The sequence below is a fragment of the Lepidochelys kempii genome, chromosome 5, assembly GCF_965140285.1.
Source record: "Lepidochelys kempii isolate rLepKem1 chromosome 5, rLepKem1.hap1, whole genome shotgun sequence".
Classification (NCBI taxonomy): Eukaryota; Metazoa; Chordata; order Testudines; family Cheloniidae; genus Lepidochelys; species Lepidochelys kempii.
In genome coordinates this window covers 1,996,731-2,018,511 of record NC_136384.1, presented here as the reverse complement: position 1 = coordinate 2,018,511, position 21,781 = coordinate 1,996,731, and the positions used below count along the sequence as shown (strand labels likewise).

General features: G+C 42.8%; 1 protein-coding gene across 9 annotated transcripts in view; it reads left to right on the top strand.

Annotated features, from left to right (window-relative positions):
• Positions 1 to 21,781, top strand: part of UNC13B (unc-13 homolog B) — a 390,473-nt gene that overhangs the window by 267,695 nt on the left and 100,997 nt on the right. For all 9 annotated transcript variants that reach the window (XM_073343305.2, XM_073343304.2, XM_073343298.2 and 6 more), the window contains 5 exons: positions 6,247 to 6,416; positions 11,931 to 12,046; positions 14,305 to 14,468; positions 16,697 to 16,847; positions 18,191 to 18,259. In XM_073343305.2, coding sequence (XP_073199406.1) covers positions 6,247 to 6,416; positions 11,931 to 12,046; positions 14,305 to 14,468; positions 16,697 to 16,847; positions 18,191 to 18,259 — 670 coding nt within the window. The remainder of the gene's footprint in view (positions 1 to 6,246; positions 6,417 to 11,930; positions 12,047 to 14,304; positions 14,469 to 16,696; positions 16,848 to 18,190; positions 18,260 to 21,781) is intronic.

Below are 21,781 nucleotides of genomic sequence, written 5' to 3'. Positions count from 1 at the left end.
GGCCGCGGTTCGCTGCTCCAGGCCAGTGGGGGCTGTGGGAAGCGCCGCAGACCGAGGGATGTGCTGGCCGCCCTTCCCACAGCTCCCATTGGCTTGGGATGGCGAAGTGCGGCCACTGGGAGTTGCGATCGGCCGAACCTGCAGACGCGGCAGGTAAACAAACCAGCCCTGCACACCAGGGGCTTACTCTGATGGGCTGCGTGCCAAAGTTTGCCGATCCCTGATTTATGCTCTCCTCCTCCCCTGGTTCTCTGATCTCTCAAGCCATCTCTTCCTCATATCTTTTCATTCTTTCTCTGCCTCCCTCTCTCACTGTCATGGGGATTGCACTAGGCTCTTTCTTCTGCTCCCTTCGCTGTACCATTTGTTATGGTGACCTCATCTGCTTAGACACAATTGCCATCTTCACACTGACGACTTACCCAATGGCCTCTCCACCCTAACCTGTCTGTCTCTCCATGTACTTAGCTGGCCTCTCCTTTTAAAAGTTAACGTGGCCAGAAACACTGGCTCGCTGTTTTCCCCATCGCTGTTGACAACACAACTATCCTCCCTTCCCCAGATCTGTAAGTGGGACGGCTTGGACTCCGCCTTCTCTCAGCCTGCTCATTCAGGCTGTATCCAAACCTTGCTCCTTTCTCCCTCGAACATCTCTGAGTCACTCTTTCTGTTTCTCTACATCATTGCAACTCCCTCATCCCGCATCACCTCAGATAGCTGCCTCTAGCCTGGTTTTCCAGACAACCACCTTGCTCCCCTCAGATCCATTAAAAACTCCTGCAGAGAGCCCGTCTTCCTGCTTATCCGCTCTGTCCTATCATGTCCTTCTCCGTCTCCTTCACTCTGCCATCAATGCCACTCTATATTATCCACCTCTCTTACAAACACCTTTTCACTTTCTTCCATGCCACCCTTTATGTGCAGGAAACTCTCCCTGTAACACTAGCCTGTAACGGTATTACCCTGTTCTCCTTCAAAACTCCCCTCCACAGCCACTGCTACCATGATTCCTAAAGGAAATATGAGTCCCAAATGGCTGTATAAGTGCTCGCTAGGCATTTAAAGATATTTATCCTTTTAATTTTACCTTGTAACTTATATTTTTTAAATGGCTCAAAATCATTTAGCTATGTGCTTAGCTGGCCTATTTAAATCTATGTAAATATTCCTCTTTCCCTTGTCCTCCCTCCCCCGTTCCTTCAATTGTTTGTTACACCCACAAGTTTCCTCTTGTCTTAAAAACACTGTAGGTAGAACTGAATAGGGAAACAGTTTTTGTATGCTGGAAGAATTTTCCATTTTTCCAAAATGTTTCCTGCCACAGATTGGAACAAAAAGTCAAAATCTTGAAAATGTTCACAAAGAGATAATACAGGATTGGTTTTTTTTGATTGGGTCAGTTGAAATGTTTCATTTCAGTTTCAACCTTTTTAATTTGTTTACTTTTTTAGACTATAAATAAGCTGAAATTTTGAATTAAAAAGTTTTGAACTGTAAAATGGAACATTTCATTTAAAAAATGTTGAAACTGGATGTTTTGACAATTTCAAAACATTTTTTCCAAAATGTTATTTGAATCAGGAAATTCACAGACGCCGACCCTTCTCCACAAACCGTTTTTGTCAATGAAATTGCATTTTCTGATAAATATTTTGTCAAAAATTCCTTACCAGCTCTAACTGTAAACTCTTCAGAGTAGGGACTGTGTCTTCCTCTGTGTTTTCACTATACTAAGCACAATGGTGTCCTGAGTCTAATTTGGCCATCAGAGCACTACAGGAATTAAAATAATAAATAAATGATAATGGCATAAGCCAGGGAAACTCTTATTTGTGAAAAGGAGGCATTAAGTCACAGTTTCACCAATTTCCCTCCCTCCCATAAGAACAGCCAGACTGGGTCAGACCAAAGGTCCATTTAGTCCAGTATCCTGTCTCCCGATAGTGGCCAATGCCAGGTGCTACAGAGGGAATGAACAGAACAGGTAATCCTCAAGTGATCCATCCACTGTCGCTCATTCCTAGCTTCTGGCAAACAGAAGCTAGGGACACCATCCCTGTCCATCCTGGCTAATAGCCATTGATGGACCTATCCTCCATGAACTTATCTGGTTCTCTTTTGAACCCTGTTATAGTCTTGGCCTTCACAACATCCTCTGGCAAGGAGTTCCACAAGTTGACTGTGCATTGTGTGAAGAAATACTTCCTGTTGTTCGTTTTAAACCTGCTGCCTATTAATGTCATTTGATGACCCCTAGTTCTTGTGTTGGGAGGAGGAGTTAATAACACTTCCTTATTTGCTTTCTCCACACCAGTCATAATTTATAGATCTCTATCATATCCCCCCTTAATCATCTCTTTTCAGCTTGGAAAAGTCCCAGTCTGATTAATCTCTCCTCATATGGAAGCTGTTCCATACCCCTAATCATTATTATTGCCCTTTTCTGAACCTTTTCCAACTCAATGTATCTTTTTTGAGATGGGGCGATCACATCTGCACACAGTATTCAAGATGTGGGCATACCATGGATTTATATAGAGGCAATATGATATTTTCTGTCTTCATAGAATCATAGAATATCAGGGTTGGAAGGGACCTCAGGAGGTCATCTAGTCCAACCCTCCACTCAAAAGCAGGACCAATCCCCAATTAAATCATAGAATCATAGAATATCAGGGTTGGAAGGGACCCCAGAAGGTCATCTAGTCCAACCCCCTGCTCAAATCAGGACCAATTCCCAGTTAAATCATCCCAGCCAGGGCTTTGTCAAGCCTGACCTTAAAAACTTCTAAGGAAGGAAGTTCCACCACCTCCCTAGGCAACGCATTCCAGTGTTTCACCACCCTCCTAGTGAAAAAGTTTTTCCTAATATCCAACCTAAACCTCCCCCACTGCAACTTGAGACCATTACTCCTTGTCCTGTCCTCTTCCACTACTGAGAATAGTCTAGAACCATCCTCTCTGGAACCACCTCTCAGGTAGTTGAAAGCAGCTATCAAATCCCCCCTCATTCTTCTCTTCTGCAGACTAAACAATCCCAGTTCCCTCAGCCTCTCCTCATAAGTCATGTGTTCAAGACCCCTAATCATTTTTGTTGCCCTTCGCTGGACTCTTTCCAATTTATCCACATCCTTCTTGTAGTGTGGGGCCCAAAACTGGACACAGGACTCCAGATGAGGCCTCATCAATGTCGAATAGAGGGGAACGATCACGTCCCTCGATCTGCTCGCTATGCCCCTACTTATACATCCCAAAATGCCATTGGCCTTCTTGGCAACAAGGGCACCCTGCTGACTCATATCCAGCTTCTCGTCCACTGTCACCCCTAGGTCCTTTTCCGCAGAACTGCTGCCTAGCCATTCGGTCCCTAGTCTGTAGCTGTGCATTGGGTTCTTCCGTCCTAAGTGCAGGACCCTGCACTTATCCTTATTGAACCTCATCAGATTTCTTTTGGCCCAATCCTCCAATTTGTCTAGGTCCCTCTGTATCCTATCCCTGCCCTCCAGCGTATCTACCACTTCTCCCAGTTTAGTATCTATCTATCCCTTTCTTAATGTTTACCAACATTCTGTTCGCTTTTTTGACGGCCACTGCACATTGAGTGGATGTTTTCAGAGAACTCTCCACAATGAGTCCAAGATCTTTCTTGAGTGGTAACAGCTAATTTAGACCCCCACTGAAAACACCATCTTGGAAGCAGTTTGACTCATTTCATCTTTTTTTATTCATTTTTTACCCCCTGGTTTTTGTACATTATTTTTATTGAAAATTTTTATTTTAAATAATTCAGTACAACTAGACAATCAAGGTGAAACGTCACAAACAATCACAATAAAAACACTCCAACTAATATAAATATATTTTAAAAAGAGAAAACAGGAACATAAGAAGTGCAGCAAGTGCTGGAGAGCGTTAGAGAGGTGCTGCTTCCTGCATTGTGGGGACGTTTTTTAACACTGCGATATATGTTCAGACTCCACAAGACTGGGTTTATGCTGTTTCAATTTAAAAGTGAGCATTGTCCTTCATCTCCCAGGCAATAAACGTGTTCGAGTTGGATCCCAGAGCTCTCGTTTCTGTAGAAGTGGGGCTGATATCAGCCTGGCTGTCTTGGTTCAACAGTAACAAAGACTGCAGATTCTATAGGTGTACTCTGCCTTAAACCTCGCCTCGCCCCGCCCCCTGCCTTGTCCCCCCAGGTTCAGGTGTTTAACAGCACAGAGAGCTCCGGTGAATCACTCTGGTACAGAGCCAGGAGAGGAAATACAAAGAGGTAGAAGCCCCATAAAAATAGTAGCATCCCTCAAGGAAAGGTGTGTATGGTAGAGACAGTAACAGTCTTGAGGTGTACAGATCCAGTTGGTACCACTGAAAACGTTCTGCGGTGATTGTGGTGCTGCGCGGTCCCCTGTTGTAAGTAAAGAAAGAGAACACCGTTATTCCAGGTACCTCGTATGGTGCATGTTCAAGTTTAAAAGGCGCACAGTGCAGATCAAACTAGGTCAAATCAGCTTGAGTATCTTCCTAAAGAAGCAGTACTTTTGACAGACTGTAGTAGAGGGTCAAGACCTAGGGCCAGGTTAACAGAAGTACTTAGGCACCGAAAAATGCTGTCAGTGGGAGTTAAGGACCTAACTTGCTTAGGAGCTTGTGAAAATCCCATTGTGCATGTCTGTCTGCATCTTCGGGCAATTAAATACCTTTCCAAATCTGCCCCTAGGAAATTGAGAGTTTTTTATAATATTTGTTTGGGTTATGAAGAATTTTTAGTGTGTAGCCTCTTATTCTGCTGGGCCTACAGAGATGGCAACATGCCCAAATAGGTTTGAGAGCTAGAGGAAGAACCAACAGTCTTAGCATCTCCTCTTCAGCACACCATGCAATAAATCATCTTAAACACCTGTACATGTTTACACATGGGAGGGAAAGAATTAAAACCAGGGAAATATTGATTGAAACATTGGTTTTCTGTATTCTAAGTGGTACTTTGAATCGCTTGAGGAATGCAGAATGGATTGGTTTTCAAACAGCAGCAAACGATCAGGACAACCTCAAATTGCCTCTGCATTTCTCCATTTAATTCACAGTGAGCTCTTCTGCATTAGCTGTCTGTTAATGAATCCTAAAACACAATAGATGGCAATGGGAGACCAAATGAGTTCTTGGTAGGGAACATGTAAACACCATGGTTGCTGCCACATTTCACTGACTTGGCTTAGGAAATCTCTTTTGACCCATTTCTTCATTCTCTCTCCTTGTTCATTCTCCCCCTGTTGCTTAGCAACTGATGCAGTAGGTTTGAAAAGGCTAGAACATAGACCTTCAGCAGGAATTGCCATATTTTCAGGAACCCCCTTTTTTTTCTGGTGCGGCCAGACATTTGTAACGGTTATGAGTAATCACCCTTGTCATGCTTTTATATGAGCATTCAAATTGCTTTATCACATCACATGCCCAATAAATGAGCAGGGCTTTTGTGACAAGATCTCGCTATTTGCTGTGTCCCTATAGCTTTTGAGTTCTCTCATTTCCTCTGTGTGTTGTGCAGGTCACCTGCCTGTTTAGGTTTTAGGATACCTGAGTTTTTTTTTCTCAGCATCAGATCAGATGTGAAGCTTCAACTGAGAACAAAGCTGCCTTTTTGAAGGAGATTTCTTTAGTTCCCTGCCTGGGGCACGTTGTAGCTCTTAAATACCAACTTCGTTAGAGTTGCTGTTTCCCATCCCTTCCTCCCACACAGAAGCAGTATTATATCATCTCCCTGACTGTGTTGTTTTGTGCATTAATACACTGTTGCTTTGCTAGTGACACTAATAAAGTCTCAAACAAAATTAAGTTAATGGCCTCCATTTGAGTCTTCTTTGGTGAGGAGAGGAGAATGGAGGAGAGAGTTCTTTGTTGTTTAACAGAAGTTTGAACCTTTGACTAATACACTATAATCAAATCACTAGGCGGCATGCAGTATCCACTAGCAGTCCCTGGTAGTGGTCAGGGTCCTCAGAGTTTTGTGGCTATATTGTAGCAGAAGGCCTTCAAAAACTCTGTAGCACAATTCCTGCTGAGTACTTAAATTTTATTTGCATCTCGCATCCTTCGCCATCAGCTGCCAATGTGAATGAACATCTATGAAATAAATACCACTAAACGAATAGCAGAGAATGGTCAGTCATGCTGTAAAACCATGCATTCTACACCCTTGGATTCTGTGGCTGGTCACCCATCTGTACTTACTTGTCTTGTTCACAGTGAGTGCCATAACTCCTCGGATCGGATCAAAGTGCGTGTCTGGGATGAGGATGACGACATTAAGTCTCGTGTCAAGCAGAGGCTGAAACGTGAGTCGGACGATTTTTTGGGGCAGACCATCATCGAAGTCCGCACATTGAGTGGAGAGATGGATGTATGGTACAATCTTGGTGAGTAGCTTTTCAGTCCTCTAATTTAGATTACAATCCTTGGTAGAGTTTACAAATGTATGGAACTTTCCTTACTAAATTAGGCATGTTTGGGTTAGGAACTCTCATAATCCTGTGTGTGCATTAGTGTAATTTCCAAAGAACATGTGACTTTGAAGAGTTTTGGGGGTATGTTACGGGGCAGGCTATCAGGTGGTGGTCTTCCCAGTGAAAAACATTCGCTAATACATGCTCTTTGGAGAATCATAAAGGCAGAGTATTTTCTCTTTGCAAGCATTATAAATCACTAGAGCTGGGTGAAATTTTTTCCATGAATAGTAGATTTGCTAAAAAATTAAGTTTTGGTTGGCCTGAAACCATTTGTGAATTTGACACAAATGTGCCAAATAGTTTTGGCCACACACACTTTTTTTTTTTTTTTGGAGATGTAGGGGCCATTCACAAAATGGGGGAAAAAGGGAGGAGGTGGTGATGGTGCCCCCCCGACAGTAAGCGGGTGAGTTGTATCTGAGCAGTGACAGTATGTGCACATGGCGATGGGAAAGAATTTTGAAGATTACTAACTGCCTTCATCCTAATGCTTCTGCTGCCTCTCACAGGGCCCCAGATGTGTGTTTCTGGGAGGGGGAGCAGTGTCTCCAGAGTGGCTGAAGGAGAAGCTGCTTTTAAAGAACTGAGTTTGCGGATCGAGTAGGGACAAACTCTGACATCTGTACTGGGCTGAAATTTTCCTCTGGCCTCCCCAGTGGACCCAGTGATTATTATTCTGTACAGCTGTGTGGGAGATGTAGGTTCAGTTTTTGTTTCTAGACTCTCTTCTGTTCTGCCTAGGCTGAGAATGGAGGAGAGAGTTCTTTCTATTGTTTAACAGAAGTAAGAGGGCTTTGGGGATGGCAGATTGACTGAGGAATGGGATATGGCATCTTTCACCTGTAGGTCACCAGTTCAAATCCACCCTCAAATTATAGATAACTGAAAGTTTTAAGCATTGGAGAACTGTTCACTGGCCTATAAGAAATAAATTATTGAATTTCAGTCCACTTCTTAGCAGACACATGTGACCCTCAGTTGGAATTAATTTGTTTGTTGGATGCTTACTTAGTGAAACCAGAGTCTGAACTCCTCTCTCATCCTATGAGGTGCTCCCTGTGGGTATGAGATGCCAGGGCCTATGCTGTACCTGTACTGTGAATAAACGGGCTTTCAATCTCAAGGGCTGTTAGATGAGCACATTTCACTTAGACTGAATTATATTTAAAAAAAAAATTAGAAGCAGGAAAGTGGGGAAGCTTGAAGGCTCATATGAGGACACAGAGGACATCTTAGTGGGGGATGTTTCTCCTCATAGCAAGAAAAGTTAAGTAAAGCTCAGAGGAGTTAGTAACTTATTAAAGATGCTGTTCCCTTGCAGAGTGTCGGAAAAGGCACAAAGGACCAGGCTGGCAAAAATAAGATGGCCATACCCCAGACATTGTGGATTCCCACTGTGCCTCATTTTAGTGGTCAATTAATTGAGCAGGATTAGGAGGTGGGAGTTCGTTCCAAAAAGATCTGTAGGTGGAATGAAATAGTTCATTCTGTTAAGTCTGTATGAAAGGCTCCTTTAGTGAATTCTAACAGAAGAGTAGTTTAAAGACAGTGTAGTCCATTCCACTCTCAGAAAGTCCCGCTGGTTGTCAATGTGCAAAGAAACTCAGCACTGGATAGTCTCAATAATTCTAACCCTTAGCGCTTTGGTCATCTATAATGGGAATTTGGTTTTTGATTTTTTGATTAGCCTAGATTAGGGATGCAGGCAGATATATTTTATGGATTTCTGAAGTTATAACAGATTTCTTTATTTACTGCACTACAAAGGAGCGTTCATTTTTTAAATTGTTGCCGGGGTTAATGGGCAGCCCGTGTGGGTCAGTAGGGTTGTGGAGAAGTGGGTTTGAAGTCTGGAAAATTGGACCTGAGGCATGTTACCTTCTGTTGCATCCTGGCCACGTTAATGCAAGTGAAGAAGATGGTAATCGGGGGGTATAATGTCCTCACATCCTAAAGCAGTATGTGCTTACCTGGTGGAAGCATTTAACACCTCTATTTTTAGCATCATTAACTGTCTGTCTTATGCAGCAACAATTGAGGAACATTCAACTCTGTGTAGAGGAAAATGCTCTGTTAGACACATCAGTTCTGTTGCAGAGCTCGAGACATATGTTTGAATTTGGGACAGGCTTGATTGCCAGCAAATATTTCTAATGCTCTGATAAATTGTTGTTAGTAGCTTTTAGTCCTTCCCTGCCACAGCTCTGTATAGCATCAGAGATGTGTGACAGAGGAGTGGCTTACGATTCATTTCACTGTGTTCCAACGCTTGAAGAGGCAACTCCTTCTTGTTCCACGAGTTCATTACTCCTGTCGTTACTGTAGAATTGTGGGGTTAGAAGGGACTGCCAGTGCCAATATGCAGGATTTGTTGTGTCTAAACCATCCAAGACAGATGGCTATCCAGACTCTTTATAAAAATCTCCAGTGAAGGAGATTCCACAACTTCCTGAGAAAGTTTATTCCATTGTTCTACTGTTCTTACAGTTAGGAATTTTTTCCTGAGATTTAATATAAACATACTATACTATAGTTTGAACCCATTGCCTCTTATCCTGCTCCCTGTGGCAAGAGAGAACAACTTTTCTCCATCTTCTGTTATAGCGGCCTTTCATGTATTTGAAGACAGATCTCGTGTCTCCCCTTAACGTCCTCTTTTCCAAACTAAACATACCCAGTTCCTTCAGCCTTTGCTCCTATGGCTTGAATTCCATCCCTCTGATCATCCTTGTCACTCACCTCTGGATCCTTTCCAGTTTCTCTACATCTTTTCTCTCTCTACATTGGTGACCAAAATTGGACACAGTACTCCAGCTGAGGCCAAACCAGCATGGAGTGGACCAGTACTATCCCCTCCTGTGACTTGCATGCTATGCCTCTGTTGATGCAACCCAAAATTGCATCTTTTTTTTTTCAACAGCATCGTGTTGTTGACTCATGTAGTAGTAAAGGACGTTGTACTGCAAAGTAATTTAAGGGAAAAAATATTTTTGGGTGACAAGAATGAGATCTTTAAATGTGTTTTCTTGATTGATTCCTTTGAAGACATTTTCATCGTTAAGTGTGTTGTCCAGAGAGTTGGGCCTGGTGTTAACCAGGAGTATCCAGTCTTTGCTCAAATGTGGATGGTATGCAAGTAGCCTGATGGCCATACCTTGCATGCATCAAATGGAGGAGTTTGCCGTGGTGCTTATCTTTAGTATGACAATGTAGAATCATAGAATCGTAGGATTGGAAGGAATCTTGAGAAGTCTTCTAGTCCAGTCCCCTGCACTCATGGCAGGACTAAGCCATGTCTACACTAGAGAGCTTACAGTGGCACAGTGTTACAGTGTTGACTCATATTTGGCTTGTGATATGCTAGGACCCCAGGTCCATTTCCGCAGTGCTCCTTCCTAGGCAGTCAGTTCCCATTTTGTATGTGTGCAACTGATAGTTCCTTCCAAAGTGGAGTACTTTGCATTTGTCCTGAGTGTAGTCTGTCGAGACTCAGATGGTGTCCCTAGCCCCTGTTTGCCAGAAGCTGGGAATGGGCAACAGGGGATGGATCACTTGACGATTACCTGTTCTGTTCATGCCCTCTAAGGCACCTGCCATTAGCCACTGTCAGAAGACAGGATATTGGGCTAGATGGACCTTTGGTCTGACCCAGTAGGGCCATTCTTAGGTTAGATCAGAACATCTCAAATCAAAATATATTTTTGCATGCTGAGACTTGTAGTCTCCACAGACTATAACGTCTATATTCAAGTTAAGAGCCATTGTAGAGCTCTTGGGCTGGATGCATTTGTCCTTCGAGTCATACCTTGGCCACCACTACCATAGGGGTAATGTTAACAGCATTCTACAAGCAAGGACCAAAACAAAGACAAACTTCAGTGAGTGGTATTTGCACCTTCTGCCTATGGGAACCCACTCTGCTCTACTCTCTTGTAATGGTGACAAAGACATGCCCGGCATAGCCACATAGGTATATTACCCCTGTGTCTGACCGTCTTCTCAGTATGTCCCGGAAGGGGGTTGTGTGGGGTCTCTGCTGGAAGCTAAGAACTAGTTGACTGTCATGGTTATTGAATGATGTTTGTATAGGGAAGGCTTCGGGATAACCCGATCAACATTGAGAACTGTGAGCATCCCTGGAGCCAACACTGTGCACCTTGACCAGGTGCAGGCCTCAAGATTTACAAAGATGAAAAGAATCAAGAGTGTTTGAATAGGGGAATCCCTGGGGTGACAATGGTCTCTAACTGTGTAAGAGATGAAAAAAGAGCACAAGTTGTTACCCATTCCAGCAAGGGTGTCTCAGGAAAGGTGGATCCCAGGTTTCAAAACTGAACAAGTGCTGTGTGGACTAACCTTTGGTAGCCTAACGCCAGGGAAAAATAAACCTGTGGGGTTGGTGGTGCAGTGGCTTAGAATATCCTGTTACCTGTAGAGACTGGATTCCAATTCTCATGTGTGAAACAAGTAGAAATAAATTGGCTGGGATTATGGTAGTCTCCAACACAAAACTACCACAGAATCTGTCTTAATTGTCCCTCGGTGCTGGAAAGCCAAGGTGCAGAATTCCACAGGGTGCTGCAAACCTGTTTAAGGGCCTGGACTGGTATAACAAGCACTTCAGCATGTGATCGAGGTACATGGGCAGAGCTATGCTCTTAATCCAACTGAAGTGAGGGTAAAATGTTCTGAAGTGCTCAAGTCCCCTTTTCGGAAGTGACTTAGGAACCTAAGTCAACGAGACTGAAAACCTGTCTAACAGCAGTATCTGAATTTGCACTAGGGAACCTTTAGTGTACAGCTGCAGGGTTCACACGGGCAGTTAGTGTGTGGCACTTTGGGACGCTGTAGATTTACACACCAGCTTGCCACAGAGTGTTCATGTAGTAGACATGCCCTTTGACGCCTACACGTCTAAATCAACTTTGAAAATGGGTTGTAGTCTCCTAAATCACGTAGTTGCTTTTGAAAGTTTAACCCTTAGTTCCTTAATTTCATGGTCACTAAATTCATTCTCAGATTCACATACTCTCTGAAATAAAGGGTTTCAGCATGATCTTTGGCTTTTCTGATTCAATAACCTGCGTGTTAGTAGAGTGGCTGTCCTGTGCCAGTGGGGCTAAAGAACTGCGTTTTAATTATTTTTTTTATGCGTTGAATTGCACATGTCTGAAATACGCATGTAGTTATCCCAGTTGTGTGTGAAACGGCGTAAATATGTCATGGCACTTGTGTTCATTTGGTAAATGCAAATTTACACGAACACTTTGAAAAAGACGATATTGAAGGGTCGTATTTCATTTCAAAGTCAGCCTGGACTTCCACATGTGTTTTCCTTTTACCGCGTTGTGTTGCTGTGGCCATAAGAGCTAGTTCCTGTGCAAAGAAAAATATTTTTAACTTAGTACTTATTTTTCTTTCTAGAGAAAAGAACCGATAAATCTGCTGTATCTGGTGCTATACGCTTGCAAATCAATGTGGAAATAAAAGGAGAAGAGAAGGTGGCTCCGTATCACATTCAGTACACATGCCTTCATGAAGTGAGTAAGCCAGTGGTGGATAGTGGTAGTAGTTATGCATTCTCTGTCCTAACCCCTTGGCTTGGTAATGTGGTATACGTCCGTGTCTTCTTCCCCATGAACTCTCTCAGCCTGCTTATAGAAAGACCATAGTCTGTCCCGCTGTAACTATAAGCGCTTTTAAGCGCATTAAGATGTGGATAGCACTGCCTGTTTTAAGAAAGCTACAAAAGCTTTGCCCATGTACAAGGTGGGATATCTCATCTTGGCTGGGTTGTGAATAAATTGTTAATTGTCTTCTGAAATATTTTAGGGTATCAGTGTTGGGGGTGAAGCCCCTCTATTTATCCACTGAGCAGGCGGAGTGCAGGCAATGGCAGTATAATCTTCCCCCACACTGCTGCACCACTTTACTACTAGGGACCGTTAGGGAATAGAGGATAATCCAGTGTCCATGGCTGTTCAATCCTTGGTGTCTCTTGAGGTGGGCAAAAGTGGGCCAGATACCTCTGGGAGGTGGAAGAATAAGGATAAGAGGTGTCAACTAAATGTAACGGGCTGGCAAGCAGGTGTTACGGTCAAATCATCGCTTTTTAGTTCAGTGGCAACTCTGCTTCTCTAATTGTCTGGTTTTTTTTCCCCCTTCTGAATATGCAGGGTCATTCCCTTCCTCCTTTTAAAAGATCATTTCTTTCCTTCTTTTATCCAATGTGTCTGTATATCACAGACAAAACTGAGATGCTTTGCAGCTAAAATTATTAGATCGGGAGAAATCATAGGTTAAAGCAAAAAGTCCTGTGGCTCCTAATTAGAACATGAGATTTTTCATCACTTGATTTACACACGGAGGAGGTGAATGTCCTGAAGGCTTATGTATCTGTATACGACATGAGTTGGAGAAACACTGAGAAATATGCTGAACTGCACGTGTGTTGATTACTGTACAGCAGCAGTGGGTGAAAGCCTTTCCAGTGTAACTAGATGAGGCTGAAGGTTGGAATGAATAAGGGTACGTAGCTGATTCTTTTCTGAGCCCAAGTCAGTCGGGATATCGTTAGAAATATCCCTTTTTCCAAAGATCATAATGATCAGAATGTTTGGCAAATAATGAATGCCTGGGAAAGGACCGTTACGTTAGTTTAAACAGTTTGTCCGTTTTAAGTCATTTTTATTTCCCCTACAGAGCCTTTTAAGTTTCAGGAGACCAATCAGTCTGAGATTTCGCTGGCGGAAGAAAATACTTTATTGCATCTTTTACAAAGTCCTTACTTCAAGAGAACTTTCATTGCAACCAGTGGGAATTCCCTTGGAGTAAAAGTTGCACAATTTGGCCCACTGAGGGAGGTGCTTTTTCCCCCAAGGGCCTTGCAATCTAATTAAATTACAAATGTAAAGTGGAGTGTTAAACCTTCGAAGGCTTTGTTCTGCACCTTGTTTTAGGCAATGTCACAGCTTGTTCTTTGTGTGACTGTTAGCTTGAAACGTTGGAGGGCAAAGGCTTGTGGCTGCATAGTGAAGTTTGTTGTGCCAGAATGATTAAGGAAGCTGTAGAATCATGGTGAAATGGCTGGCTAGCTTTCCATTCTGAGCACCTCAGACCATGGGGATCATTGTGAATGGTCCATGATGTGACAGAGAAGCTGAAAAAGCATTAAGCCAATTTTTGCACTGTTCTGTTAGGTGGTTTTACTATGGGCAGACTGCATCTGTATGATTCGGGTGCGTGGCAGACATGTAGTTTGTGAATCAAATATGCTTGTGAAGTTCCATCCATTTTATTTTTATTTCTTTAGATTTATACAAAGTCACATTAAGGACATATCCAAAGTTGCACATACCTTTAACCATTATTTGAAACCACAGCTTGCAGTTTCCCTTACCCTCAATACTGAGGTGTGGCCCATGGGGACGGTGACCTGTAGTTGCAGGCCTCACGCTTGTGTTAAAGGTCTGCTCCACTTCATGCACATTGGGTTTGGTCCTGGGGGCAGGTTGTCCATGCTGTCCTTTGTTAACATAAATTTGAGCACTGATGGAATAGCTAAAGTTTTATTTCCTCAGAGTATGAGTGAGTTATTTATATTGGTAGGTGAAATTGTAGGGATGAATCTGAGGAATCCTGTCATGGATGCTGAGGAAGAAAACTGAAATAAATTAATAAAAAAGCAAATAGGTGTTTCAGATGTTCTGTCTCCAGGGTGGTTCCAAGACGGTCATGTTGCGCTCAGCCTTAGAGGCTTCCAACACATCAGGTTTAATTTAGTTTGTTTCCATTTCAGAACCTCTTCCACTATCTCACAGACATTCAAGGGAACGGGGTGGTGAAGATCCCTGATGCCAAAGGAGATGATGCCTGGAAGGTGTATTTTGATGAGACAGCCCAAGAGATCGTGGATGAATTTGCAATGCGTTACGGTATAGAAACAATATACCAGGCTATGACGTAAGTTACTTTCCATGTGTTCCTCATACTGAACCCTTGCTGTAGTTAATTTATTTAATCTCAAAGGGAAGAGTTCTAAATATGTTGGGTACTCAATATTTTTAGGATGGCTGGCATGGCCTGTGATTTCCCATCTGGCTCTGCTGGCTACTGTCCTTTAGGTTTATTGTGAGTAGGAAAGGGCTATCATGCTCTTCGCTTAGCTTCCTCAAAAGATAGAAATCAGTGGATGAAGAAGGATCAGGATTGAGGGACTCGGAACCCACAGCTGGCTGATAGTCCTGCCCCTTGAATTTCAAGTCTGAGCAGCCGTATCCGGTGGTGTTGATGTAAATAAGCATGAGCTTGATTCCCAGAGGTAAACCATTGATGGTGTGAGATTCTGGGTCCTCCATTAATTGACCGCTGGAGTTATTTAAAATGTGTCCTCCCTACGCCCAAATAAAAACGTCTAGTGGGGATGAGGAAGAAGGGTATTTGTGACCCAAATTTAACACCAGTGCTCTTTCATGGTGATCAAAGAATCCTGGGTCAAGAACCAGAACAATCAGTTTTTAAGTAGGAGGATTTGCCGAAGGCGATGACCTGGTTTGCTCTGTTTGAAACTAGACTGTTCCAATTCTTGGTTTCCTGGGGGCCTTTCCTAAACACTGAGCTCTGACTTGAGTTCCTAATGCACTCTGCATCTTCCTGCAGACCACCATTTGTATTGCATTTGCTTTTTGTCTTCAGTTAAATATTGAATGAGGCAGATTAGCTTGAAGAAACTCACCTTTGAAGTTGAAGTTTCAGTTCTGGGGCATCCTGAAGCCCTTGCACTGAATGCATTCCACAGGTCGTTCTCCATGCACATATCTTCACTTTCTGCCAGTTGAACGATGATAATCAAAATGGAAAGGAATTACTGAAATAGAGCTGTGCTAGCCAGCCCCCAGGTGTTCTTTGCTCACATATAGTGTTTATGGGTTACGATTAGAACCTACGTTTCATCAGTTATGCTACATCTTTAAGAACTGCTAAAAAGTACATCCCTTCTCAAACCCTGATAGCAGCTTTCTGCTGGGAATCGGGCTTTTCAGTTTTTCAGAAGAATTAAAGTAGTTGGAGATCATTCTTTCTTCCATAAACGTATCTGTGAAAGACACAGGTAGAGACATGCAGGTCTGTCTGTCTGGATTTTTATACAGTACTAGTTGAGCGCCTGAACTACCTGTAGGCCAGTATGGTACCTACCATATACAACTAATGCAATGCCATGTGTTTATCTGAAACATTGATTCTTAAATATTTTCATGTAAAGCCCTGTCAATTTACTTGGAAGGTGAGTAACATGGAAGCTAATGACTGCGTGTTGCCTAAGGATGACACAGGGATTATGACCTGTTTCATGTTTAAAAGAATCTCTCTGGAATTTGTAGCAGAAGTTCTAACAAGTTTCTGACACATGGACACTCTTCTCTTGTGTTACGTCTTATAATATTAGCCCTTTTTTAAAGGGCTGTTTTTCCTTATTTATACCAGCTTTTCTTTGGTTGTTTACTTTAATCACTCCTCAAGACCAAATGCTGGTGGAATAATTTTAAGATTTCCTGTAAGAGATTTCCTTACACTTTAATAAGAGCAATTATATGAGAAAATGCAAATGAGACAACATACTTCCTGCAGGATGACAGGATTAGCCCTAAAGAATCAAAGAAATGTCTGTAAAGCACAAAGATAGTGGTATGTAGATCCTGCTGCACTCAAGGCAGGGAGTGTGTTGCAATTCCTGCTGGCACGTCACTTAGGAAGTTACTGACTATTGGAAGGAGCAGTATGCTTTGCAGGTCTCCTTGCATCAGGCATTGTCTCAGAATCACCGTATCCTGGAGCAACAGAAGAATCTCAGGATTGGACTTATCAATAAATTGCCAAATTGAGAGGCTATTATGTAATGTTTCCAGGGCCATGCTAAAAGCATTTATTTTGCTACTACTAGCTGGTATCTTTGCAGAAAAGTCAAGTGTTGGGACAATGGAGACTTGTCAAGAAGTTGAAATTCTGGATTATAGCTACAGCTCTCATTGATATGGTACTTTGAGCCGTGCGTTGCCAATATTAATGGGGTGGAAATAGCTGAAAGAATCAACTCTATAGCTCTGCTTTTCCCCAAGGGCCAGAAATAACCTTGTAAACTTTAGAGCATCTTTGTGTCTTCTCCATAACTGACCTTGCTTATGCTGTTCCAGGCACTTTGCATGTCTGTCCTCCAAGTACATGTGTCCAGGAGTGCCAGCTGTGATGAGCACCTTACTGGCCAACATCAATGCCTACTATGCACACACGACTGCATCTACAAACGTGTCTGCTTCTGACCGCTTTGCCGCCTCAAACTTTGGGGTATGTTTCAGTGTTAACTGTCCTGCTATGCTACTGTTACAGTTTTACTTGCTTGGTTTGCTTATGGCTTTCGTGGACGTTAAAGTGAATCACTAGGAGCATTATATCCTTGGATGGTGCAGTGGGACTCTTCTGTATGAGGAATTAACACAACTGATGTGGTCTTGGTCATCGGTACTAGATACTAATCAGTATAATGCATTGTGATGCTTGCATTCTGTGCTCCAGTAACACCAGAATACAAATGGTGTGGAAATGAGCAAACTGTATTGAACGCTGCGTGAGGTACTGTAGATAATGTATACCGTGGGATGTGATGGTTTCAGAACTTAAATTAGCAACTTCTTTAAAAGTCTGTCTCCAAACAGCTGCTGCACTTGATGTTTGTGTATCTCAGGTTCTACTCTGTTGTGGGGGGAACTCAATACTGATTTATTAAGACATGGATTGTACTGTCCAGTCCCCACTGCCCTCCTGTTAAATTGTTTTCCCTGTAATATGCAGTAGAGCTTGGGTTTTTTAAGATTGTCAGAATGGGGTTTGGGACAAGCCACGCTCTGTTACGGGGGAGAGCACATCTGACTGAAGGGGAGATTGCTTCTGTGCCGAACCAGCACCCGCCAGAGTTTGGGCCCCAAGTAAGGCAGAGACTGGAGCTGGACAAAAAATTTTAAATGCACGTTTCAAGCAGTGAAACGATTCACAATTTCAGGTCAACCTGATCATTTTGGTCACCCCCCCACACACATACCCCACATCCCCCTCCCTCCCCCTCCCCCCCGAAAACAAACATTTGTTTTGAATTGACATTTTGTTTTGAAAAGGTTTCAAATGAAATGAAATGTTGGCAGTTTTTTGTTCAGCAAGAAAAAAACAAAATTGAAAATCTAACTTACAAGAGCTAGGGCTCGTATCACTGGTTGGAACCTGTTTGGGAATAAGTCTTTCTTTTAAATGTGATCATTATGTACCTGCAACCATGCAGATCAATAGCTGGAATTCATACATCAGTTTCAATAAGTTTATTTGTGGTCTTGTATTCTCTCTATACTTGAATGGTACATATGTCTCCTTTAAGTGATGAAGGGGAATTTTCCTGACCCTTCTAATGTTATACTGAAATTACTATTACATCAAGTTTAGGAGTAAATTCAGAGACCTGAAGCAAATATTATCTTTCCTCCAAGTTTGCACAATAGAATAAATCCATTAAACTTCCTCCCACTCTTCTGTGATCCAGCGCTAGTTCTTGGGCAGCACTCTCGTTATTGGGAGTGTTGATTAGGTCTAATTTCCTGTGATGGAGAATGAGGTTATTTACTATATTTTTTCCCGACCAACAGAAAGAAAGGTTTGTTAAACTGCTGGACCAGCTGCACAATTCACTCCGTATCGACCTCTCCATGTATAGGGTAAGTGCCTATAAATGGTGTATTTTCAGGCTCTCTTGTGTAGAGCATGGATTTTCTCCAGTGAATCTCCCTATTTTGGGCATTTTTGTGACATATGGAATCACTGTCACGCACTAATTCTTCAGATACACAATTAAACCATTCCCCTTCTTGTATGTTCACCACCTCAAGCCCTTTGATCAGCACTTGGAAATAGTCTGAGGGTTGAGAACTGTGCTGACTTTTGCTACTCTCCCAACATACTGTCAGAATAAACTAGTCCCTTTGAGTTAAATACCAGCAGTAACCCCAAGTGGCCTGTTTGAAGGACATACCTACAAAATAAGAGCTGCTCTGTGTCACAACCTGGCCCAGTCTCTGTTGGGAGTGGACCCAGCAACTGTGTCCCATGTGCTTCCAAGCCTACTGGGGCTGGCCAGAGTTTGGTCAGGGTTCCAGCTTTGGATCTGTAAGGGCACTCCCAGGTTCAGTCTCCTTGTCTGAGCCCTTCCTTGGGACATGGGACTCTCCGTTGAAGCCACCCCAGACCCTGGAACAAGTCCCTCAGACCACCCAAGCCTCTAGTTGCATAGCTATGATCCATGAAAGTTCCCTCTAGGTTGTGGGCACTCTGGTTTCTAGTTTAACCCCTTCAGGGAAACAAGAAACACAGGTTTAGCAAGGGGATTTACTAATCACAGTCAATTTACTCTTAAAAAGCACTAAAGTTAAAGATCTTTGAAAAATAACAAAATTCGTGAGATGCACCGATCCCCCATAGCCTGATCTCATCCCGTCTGTGAGTCTTAGGTCTTGTCAGCATTTCAGACTAAGCAGATTCCCTCCTGCCTTCTCTGTCTCCAGCCATCACTTCGTGTAGGTGGCAATGAATGGCCACCCTTTTCATGCAATCTCTCTCTCTCTCTCTCTCTCTTTTTGCCATGTGCTCAGCTGAAAAGCTTGTCTCTTCCTTCCAGCCTCTGTGTAGAAAATCCATTGTTCCCTGGGGTTGGGCCAGAAGTTGAGAGAATCAAAATTGTTGGCCCTAGATTGCTCTATGATTGCTTCTGCTCAATAGTCCCTGAACAAGATGTCAACCACCTTTCCTGGTCAGAATAGCCATTCAGGATATATCAGAATAGATTTGCCTTGGGCAAGGGCTACTCATGTTCAGCACAAGCAGAAAATGGATGTTACAATAGAAAACGGAGTTCACAATTCAATACAGAAATATCTCATTCTGTCATACTTTGCACTTAGCAGGGGAGGATACGGAGACTGAAATATACACAATCTATTATAACATAATTTGGGATGAATTTTCAGCCAGATCTTAATTGGTGCCGCATTTCTGATTTCACTATTCAACATATTGCATGTCTTTATTTGTGGCTAATCTGCGTTTGTTGCATGTGTACATGGCAGGGAAGGCTGGAAGGGTGACTGCAACCAATGTTGTTTAAAAAAAGATCTTTAGAAAAGCCTGTGTGTCTCAACCTTCAAGAAAAGCTGATTTCCAGTAATGTCCTGTGGTGCTTGGGGGTTGAATTGTAGTCTTTGTGTTCTGAGTGGAGAGAAATCTTTTGACAGCCACCCTGCGTGCACACAAGACACATTCTAATTCTGTTAGAAGTACCACTGGGAAGCATATAATTATAAATAGTAGAATGATACTCTTTATGATTGGGGGGAAAAGTTAATCCTTGGATAAGATGTTAGTTCATTCTGCCAAAAATAGTAATATAGTGTGAGCGCTGTGGCAAAATGTAATTAGGTCTGATTTGTAATGTCGAGAGTTGATTGCATAAATGGGTTCATAATTGATTATTCTTACAGAACAACTGATGTTCTTTCAAGGATAGCAAAAAGAAAAGGAGGACTTGTGGCACCTTAGAGACTAACCAATTTATTTGAGCATAAGCTTTCGTGAGCTACAGCTCACTTCATCGGATGCATACTGTGGAAAGTATAGAAGATCTTTTTATACACAAAGTATGAAAAAATGGGTGTTTACCACTACAAAAGGTTTTCTCTCCCCCTACCCCACTCTCCTGCTGGTAATAGCTTATCTAAAGTGATCCGGTTTTATTCAATATCTTCATAAATGATCTGGAGGATGGTGTGGATTGCACTCTCAGCAAATTTGCGGATGATACTAAACTGGGAGGAGTGGTAGATACGCTGGAGGGGAGGGATAGGATACAGAAGGACCTAGACAAATTGGAGGATTGGGCCAAAAGGAATCTGATGAGGTTCAATAAGGATAAGTGCAGGGTCCTGCACTTAGGACGGAAGAACCCAATGCACAGCTACAGACTAGGGACCGAATGGCTAGGCAGCAGTTCTGCGGAAAAGGACCTAGGGGTGACAGTGGACGAGAAGCTGGATATGAGTCAGCAGTGTGCCCTTGTTGCCAAGAAGGCCAATGGCATTTTGGGATGTATAAGTAGGGGCATAGCGAGCAGATCGAGGGACGTGATCGTTCCCCTCTATTCGACATTGGTGAGGCCTCATCTGGAGTACTGTGTCCAGTTTTGGGCCCCACACTTCAAGAAGGATGTGGATAAATTGGAGAGAGTCCAGCGAAGGGCAACAAAAATGATTAGGGGACTGGAACACATGAGTTATGAGGAGAGGCTGAGGGAGCTGGGATTGTTTAGCCTGCAGAAGAGAAGAATGAGGGGGGATTTGATAGCTGCTTTCAACTAGCTGAAAGGGGGTTCCAAAGAGGATGGCTCTAGACTGTTCTCAATGGTAGCAGATGACAGAACGAGGAGTAATGGTCTCAAGTTGCAGTGGGGGAGGTTTAGATTGGATATTAGGAAAAACTTTTTCACTAAGAGGGTGGTGAAACACTGGAATGCGTTACCTAGGGAGGTGGTAGAATCTCCTTCCTTAGAGGTTTTTAAGGTCAGGCTTGACAAAGCCCTGGCTGGGATGATTTAACTGGGAATTGGTCCTGCTTTGAGCAGGGGGTTGGACTAGATGACCTTCTGGGGTCCCTTCCAACCCTGATATTCTATGATTCTATGATTCTATGATTCTATCTCTCTCCTTACAATGGGGTGGGGGGAGAGAAAACCTTTTGTAGTGGTAAACACCCATTTTTTCATGCTTTGTGTGTATAAAAAGATCTTCTATACTTTCCACAGTATGCATCCGATGAAGTGAGCTGTAGCTCACGAAAGCTTATGCTCAAATAAATTGGTTAGTCTCTAAGGTGCCACAAGTCCTCCTTTTCTTTTTGCGAATACAGACTAACACGGCTGTTACTCTGCAACCTTTCAAGGATAGCTCTGACGTAAGTCATCCTCTGACAATTAGGGGTTTTGAAGCATGTTATGTTGGCATGTAAAAAATAACAAGCATATTACATACAAGCCAGTTATTGCTTTCTGTTCATCTAACTCTCGCTTACTAGCTTACATAAGGCAGAAGAAAATGAGTCTAGTTTTTTGAGTGTGTCCTGTTTAAAAATCTTTGCCAGATGTTTTGCGCCATGAGTACCTCTTCAGTTCACAACACTAACCCAATGATTGTAAC